General features: G+C 40.8%; 1 protein-coding gene across 1 annotated transcript in view; it reads left to right on the top strand.

Annotated features, from left to right (window-relative positions):
* LOC123517146 (zinc finger protein 2-like) overlaps positions 1 to 7,692 on the top strand; it is an 8,923-nt gene extending 1,231 nt beyond the window's left edge. The window contains exons 2-3 of the mRNA XM_045277097.1: positions 654 to 1,079; positions 1,333 to 7,692. Coding sequence (XP_045133032.1) covers positions 822 to 1,079; positions 1,333 to 3,027 — 1,953 coding nt within the window. The 5' untranslated portion in view covers positions 654 to 821 and the 3' untranslated portion in view covers positions 3,028 to 7,692. The remainder of the gene's footprint in view (positions 1 to 653; positions 1,080 to 1,332) is intronic.
* The last annotated feature ends 404 nt before the right edge of the window (positions 7,693 to 8,096 follow it).

The raw sequence follows: 8,096 nt of genomic DNA on the forward strand, positions 1-8,096 counted from the left end.
AAAGAAAAAGTAAAAGCTGCCCAATAATATCCTTCTGCTGATAGATTTACAAAGATGTCTTTGCATTCAAACACCAGAGGAACAATCACTTTCTCAGGTAGTTATGCCATCATAATAACTGGCTTTGGAAAAGAAGCATCTAGCTGGCTTTATTTCTCCTAATAGATGGCATTGTTACCATATATATATATATATATATATATATATATATATATATATATATATATATATATATATATATATATATATATATATATAGCAGGAGTAATTTAAGAAAGGTATGAAATATTAAAATGTGTGGCTATCATTGGTGTTGTAGCTGTTATGATAGGTGTTCATCATATCAGTATCTTATCATTCACTACAAGAAGTGCATCATTATATAGTTGCTACATGCTTCATTTACAAATTATAAAATGTGTGGCTCAAACTTTTCATTTCTGATAGGAAGAGTTATCATTAAGGAACCTTAATAGACTTGAATATCCATAGTACCTTACTTTAGCATGAAAAATATTGATATTTACATTCTTTGCAGCAAGTGACTGCTTTTATTACCTGCAATCTTCTGCAGCATTTGCTGACTAATGGATTGCCCTTGTTGACATTAAATGTTCTTTGAATGTATCAAATAATGAGTTTGTTTGTTTCAGATAATACATCAATGACATCAGTCAAGGTGTGCCCCTCCACCCCCTCTCCTTCCTCTGGTGGTTACCCTGACGGGGCCCCCTCAAGCCCCGACTCCCCGTCCCCCACAGAGGTGACTATGAAGGTGGAGGAGGCGGCAGCTGAGGCGCTTCCTGCAGGAGTGCCTGGCCATGGATGAACTTGACCAGGAGGACACCCTGCCCTCAACTCTCAAGAAGGATTCAGAGGAGAGTGAGGACAAGGACAGTAATGATGAAAATCTGGGACGTGAAGCTAACCGAGGCCAGCGTGCCAAGAGACCTCGCAAGAAATACCAGAAGATTCAACGCTTGACTCGAATCTATACCTGTGTGGACTGTCCTGAGACTTTCTCCCGCCTCAGTCAGCTGCGTGCCCACTCCAGGGTGCACGCCCAGGACCAAGATGAGGTAAGCAGAATGCATGGGTGTGAGAGGAGGGGGGGTCTATGGACTGAGAAGTGTTGAAGGTTCTGTGAGCTTAATAGCTTAGGAGGAAGGTAATATATGCATATGACTAGAGAAGGAAGTGGCAGGGTGTTTGGATCATGCCAGGCAAACTGGAGGGAGTGGAAATAGGTCTTTTTATAAAAAATGTAAAGGTCTGAAAATAGTTGATATAGGTTCACAGAAGGATCTAATACCCATTGGTTATGTGTTGCAGAGGTATGAGTGTGACCTGTGTGAGGAAGTGTTTGATCGCCTGAAGCGTCTCATGTCCCACCGTAAGAAGCACCACCGGGCCAGCCTCTCCTGCAAGATGTGCTCCAGCAAGTTCACACACTACGCTTCCTATAGGGTTCACATGCGGGTGCACAAAGGAGAGAAACCGTATGTGTGCCAGGAGTGTGGGGCAGCCTTTGTGCAGAGTGGCCACCTCAATATCCACAAGCGCACCCACACAGGGGAGAAACCTTATACATGTGACATCTGCAATAGTCACTTCAAGCAGATCTCACACCTCAAGACTCATGTGCGAACCCACACACGGGTGAAGCCCTACCAGTGTGACCAGTGTGAGGCATCTTTCACCCAAAACAGCAGCCTGAAGAGGCACCGACGCTCCCACACAGGAGAGAAGCCATACAAGTGTGCCTTCTGTGACATGACCTTTGTGGTGAAGAGCAACATGCAGCGCCACCTGTACACCCACACGGGGGAGAAGCCCTACCAGTGTGACCTGTGTCCGGCCTCCTTTGGCCAGGCCATTGACCTCAAACGACACAAGATCAGCCACACAGGTATCAAACCCTTCCGTTGTGACCGCTGTGATGCAGCCTTCAGCCGCAAAAATAACCTCAAGTGGCATCAAATGACACACTCAGGTCATACACCCTTCAGATGTGATGTATGCCAGGTGGGCTTTTCCTCTCCCGGTGACCTTAAGGTACACAAGCGGGCCCATGCCCCTCCCAAACCCTTCCGCTGTGACTCATGCCCAGCCTCCTTCCAGCAGGTGGGGTCACTGGCACGCCACAAAATGATCCACACAGGGGAGCGGCCCCTACGCCGGCGACCGGAGCACCGCCCAGGCTCCTTCAAAGAGACAGGGGTGAAGCCGTACTCCTGTGAGGTGTGTGGTGCTGCATTTTGTGAGAAGAGAAACTTAAAGCGACACATCATCTCTCTCCATGAGGATGTGCGGCTGGCAGGAAGCAGTCGGTCAAAGGATATTGGGGAAGGGGAAGTGGAGGGGCTGGTCAAGTTGCAGCAGGCACCTCTTCCAGCTAAGAGAAGGGAACCAGAGCAGGTGAGCTACACACTGGCCCCTCAGACACCACTGGTTCTGGCACAGCCCCAAGAGGTGGTACAGCAGGTAGTGCAGCAAGAGGAGCCTCCCCAAGAAGTTCCCCAGCAGTCTCTTACATTACAACAAGTAGTGCTGCAACAGTCCCTCACCAGTGAGGAAGTCCTGGCTGGGACCTCCCCAGCTCCCCAGACTATAACCACACAAATGCCCCAGCTAGTCTTGGCCCAAGGTCCTGGCCAGCCTCCTCGCCCTGCTCGGCCAGCCACCACATGTCAGAACCATCATGCCCATGTCCTCACTTTTATGGAGGGCAGCTGCAACCAGTGGCAGACATGGTGCTTCTGTGACCCTCCCACCCCAGGTGATACTACTCCAGCTCCTGCCCCAACCCTAAGTACCATCCCTGCAGCAGCTGGAACCATAATAGCTACAGCACCAGTTCCTGCACCTTCCCCGCCAGCACCAACTGTGGCATTGACCACTGCACCCTGTGCCACTCTGGAGCATCTGGAGGGCCAGATAATTCCTGCACAAATTCAGGTACAAATCCCCGTCAGTGGTGGACAGGAAGTGGTGCGGGGTTGGCTGGGTGGCTGGGCCAAGTGTTAACCACAGCCCTCTTAGAGTCTACATTGTATTTATTTTGTTAGTTGATATCTTTCAAGTTTTATCCTTTCTTTCCAGAGTTTAAACATTAATTAGCATTGCAAGTGTTATGGCGAGTGTTGTGCGAGACCAGCGTAGATTATTTGCAGCAGTGTTGTTGTCCTGTGTTGTTTAGTGATACATAAAGCTTTAAGGCTGTGGTGTGGCAACTGAGGAGAGTAGTCATCAGGAAATGATGCTGGAGTGCCAAGAGTATCTTAAGAAACTAAATGTTAATAGATTTGTTGAGTCAACTTGTTGCTTTTATAGTCTGAATTTTATATCCTAAATTTTATAAGTTTGTCATTTAAGTATTGTAGCATAAAGTAATTTATGAGCAGTGTACTATAAAGTGAATTCTTAAGTTTACATTCCTAGCCAGCAAATTTTATTTTCACATTCCTGTAGAGCAGTGGCTGATTGAGGTACTTGGCACCACTAACACCTCTCTTGTGGTGTGGTACTCAACAGGGTTTCATGATAGATAATATGGAGTGAAGCATTGGGAAAATATTTTCATTGTATTTAGTATTGAATTGGAGAAGGAATCATTCAAATGATTTCATTGTTATATTTAGCATGTATTCTTGTACATTATATAGGATTCCCAATGTTTTGAAGGTAGATATGCAATCAGGGGAATGTCAGTGTTATTTCAACATGTCAGCAGAATGGGGTGCTGAGCTGATCCACTGCAACAAAGAGAGGCAATGCTAGACATAAGAAAAGTGTACATTTTGTGTCAACATTGTAGTACTGTAGTACCTGAATGTTTAGTCAACACACTGTTTAGTTTAATTTTAGTCATTCATATGTTATCTGACTCTCAGCTTTGAGACTGATCCATGCAATTATAATTAAGACAGAGTCAACACACACACACACACACACACACACACACACACACACACACACACACACACACACACACACACACACTACATAGTGTAGTGGTCAGCAAGCTCGGCTCACAATTGAGAAGATCCGGGTTTGAAACCCAAAAAGTGGCAAGGCAAATGGGCAAATCTCTTAATGTGTAGCTCCTGTTCATTTAACAGTAAGTAGCTACAAGATGTTACCAGAGAGGTGGTGACCTCATTGTCCCAGTGTGTGGCATGTGCATGGTAACAGTCCTACCCAAAGATTGGTCGCTATGAACTCTGAGCTCTTTCCATTGGGAATGGCTGACAGGGTGACCCAGCAGATGACCATAGGTAAAAGATACAAATACACACTCAGTGTGTTTTATTTTTCTGTGTGTGCCACATAATGTAATAATACTGTTCTTGTTTTCTGAAATATCTAACTTTTTAATACTGAAGGTTATTTTAGCCCCATCTTGGTTTTCTAGATGCATTTTATTTTCAGCATGAAGTCAGAAGAAAATAATCAGAGGCTATTGCATTCACACCTTAGCATTACTTTTATGGCTATTAACCTACAATTATGTCAACAGTGATAGCTTTTGCTCCTGATGCCATTTCAGGTAGCATTAGGATGCATTCATACCAAATAAGTATAGCTCAGTTGAGTTCATCATTCCATCACACCTTATTGGGTGTGAAACTTAAGAAACACCAAACTATAGGGCAATTTCATTTATTTGGTTTGAATGCAACCTGGAGAAGTATAAAGTTTAAAGAATATTAATTTTATGAATGATGTTTCTATTTAGTCTTCCAAGTCCATGAATGATGAAAAGTACAAAGTGAAATGGAATGATTGATGATGAGTAACTTGAGAAAAAATCAAGCAGAGGATAAACCAAGTCCTAGAATAAAGTAAATTATACCAAAAATATACAAATGAAGGTATGAAGCAAAAATATATTTACAGTTTACTGAAAACTGATTAATCTTTCATACTGATAATGTGAGAACTGCAATTGAAAAGATCATGTAATACATTAGTAGATTATCAGATGATTCCAACAGCAGTGTATAAATACTGAGAGAGCTTTATAATGTGGGTGTAAATGTAAATGAGCACCAACTTGAGTGTGACAGGTTTGCTTTCATGTTCTACTTATCATGGTATGATCCATCCACTATAGATTCTGGAATGTCAAAATACATATGAATGCTGATTATTGAAAAGAAAAATATGTGTATTGTAGATGAAAAAAATAATATACAAATGGATGGAGTGCCCATTTTTCTAGATGTTGATTGTTGGAGGCCTTGGAGCAGAGGCTGAGCAAATCATAGATCCAAAATGCATTGTACATTAATGATGCTTATTAAATTATAAGACGTAGCACTACATTTTATGTTGATATAGTGCATAATTGATTGTACCACATGTTGAGCCATTATCCATATTCAGAAACCTGTGTTGCACTTTTCAAAAGATTCTAGTTAAAGCTACTCTGGTTTTTAATAGTTTTTATGGTTCTGGTGACAGATAATACAGATAATAAGATTTCTACTTTATTAGAATGAAAAGCACTCAAGAACTCAGCTAAGAATCTCTATAGCATTGGAAAAGTTGTGGTAAGAGAATTGAGTATTTCAAGATATAGACCTATGTACCCCTGTGGCGTGCTTGAGTGTTGTCAGCTTAAGACTTAGTGTTTGGTGAGTGGAAAGAACACATCACTGTGGTATAGGACAGGGACGAAATACAAATACAACTCACCCCACAATGCATTGCTCATCATTGCACTTCATAGGAATAATGAAGCATGATACTTTGGCTGAGTATTGTGATGACAGGTGTAAAAACTTGCTACTGCATAAGCTGCTTGTGGCTGTGTATTGGAGCTGTTGGGTTCAGATCCACAGAAATGATGAATCCAGTACTTCTGGAAAACATTCAGGGATACAACTTCACATCTCCACCTTATCTGAGTAGTGGATAATGACTGAGGTTAGATAACAAGTGAAGGACTAAGCTTTGTTGTTCTTTAATGGCCAAATCTGACAGGTCAGTTTTGGTTTTAATATATTATGCATGTGTTTATATACTTTTCAGATGTGTACAAATGAAAGATGTGTGTATGTGTGTGTAGTCTAAGATTGTTTAAAGATCTTATTACAAGCCATTCATTATCCAAGTATTTGGAATTATATTATTTATTAGTTTTTTTTCTATTGTTATTCTATTTCTTTTATACCTTTTCAAACATATATGAGTATACTTATGAAAATCACTGTCTTTTCTTTCATTGTCAATCACTCACCAGGTAGTGTCCCTGGGGCAGACACCCAGTGCAGCATTCCTCCCACCCATTCACCAGGCTGGAGAAGAGTTTATGTGCTACACAGGAATAACACAATTTTAATCCATCCATCCATAAGGTTAACACTACAGCTGAATATTTACACAAAAGCATCTCATTCATTAACCTTTCATAGATCACAGCAGTGACTGACTTATGTTCCAGATTCATCCTTACTGATCATACTATTTAAATTTTACTCACCATTGTCTGTCAGTGATGGACATCATTCATGTATTGAAATGATGTGCTAGCTGCTGCTGCTGCTGCCACACTTTTTATCATGATCAAACTCCAGTATTCCTTATGCCTCAGGTGAGCAGGTCCTGACCCTTATATCAGCTGTTAAACTACTATGACAGCTGGTGGCTGCTATAAGGCCAAACACTACAGTTTTCTCCTAAGAGTGAATGTTATTGCCAATTCGAAACCTATCTTGCACAGGCAAGATTGAAAATCATCCGGCCAAATGCTGTCTTGCTTTTTGTTTTATACACTCAAAATTCATAAATGTATAGCAGCTATAACTGTATTGTGTGAATTATGTCTCCTAGTACATACATTATGGCCATAATCCAGATTTAACTGCAAGGGGGGAAAAGGTCTTGAATACTGTACAACCAGTGAGTAAAATACTGGTAACTACAAAGTTACCAAGTGACTGGTGACCATTTTGTACGTAAGAAATTCATTGAACCTACCTCTAAGACAATATTGTGTACTTTAATCTCCCCTCAGTATTTCTGAATTATAAAATTGCAGAGTTGTAGCAGTAGTAATGAATCATAAGTCCACCAACCTAACCAATGGGAGGCTATAAATTTTGTATCTCTTTAATATACATAAATATATATACAGACCAGGTATGGAATAATTCTTCCTCCTGCTACTGTGCACCCAAGCCCTTGTTAGAATGAAATTAGACATGTCTGTTGTGGTCCCTAGTCACAATGCTTTGTAAATGCCCAGTGATAGAAATAACAAGTATTTTATGTATATCAAAACTGTTCACTATATGGTTGTATTTTCATCAGTATAACCAAGGAACTGTTGGGTAAATGCCTATGCACTGTGATATTTTCAGCATATACAGTAATGATGCTTCCTGCTTAATAATTGAAAGATGTGTTGCGTAGGAATGCTTAGTTTGTTTTTTATGAAGAAAACCTTGAGATAAGCCTCAAGGGTCATGCTGAGTGTGAGTTGTAGTGCTGATGTCCCTGACCAAAGATGAAACATTAATCATGCGTGTAGTTACTGTGACTTTGTTTAGCACCTTGCCTTGGCAATGTGCTTCCTTTAGGTCAAGCCGTAAAGGTAAGTACATAATGACTGTCCTCCAAGTGGGCAACCACTCTTGGTGGCTGAGAAAAAAAATAAAGTGTGATCCAACACACACTATTCTGTAACATGTTTTTTCTTTTCCTTCTTAGTCAATCATCATGATTGAGAGTATTATTATTAAATATTGGCATGTGCGTGTGTATGTTTGTATGTATGTAAGTGTGTGTGTATATATATATATATATATATATATATATATATATATATATATATATATATATATATATATATATAGAGAGAGAGAGAGAGAGAGAGAGAGAGTGTTTGTGTATTTACCTAGTTGTAGTTTTACAGGGCCTGGGCTTTATGCTCATGTGGCCCTGTCTCCATATCTACACTTGTCCAATTTTTCTTTAAAACTATGCACTCGTTGCTGACACCACTTCTTCACTCAAGCTGTTCCACGTATCAACACATCTTTGCGGGAAACTATATTTTTTAATATCTCTTAGACATCTTCCCTTCCTCA

This window comes from Portunus trituberculatus, chromosome 41 (assembly GCF_017591435.1).
Source record: "Portunus trituberculatus isolate SZX2019 chromosome 41, ASM1759143v1, whole genome shotgun sequence".
NCBI classification, from domain to species: domain Eukaryota; kingdom Metazoa; phylum Arthropoda; class Malacostraca; order Decapoda; family Portunidae; genus Portunus; species Portunus trituberculatus.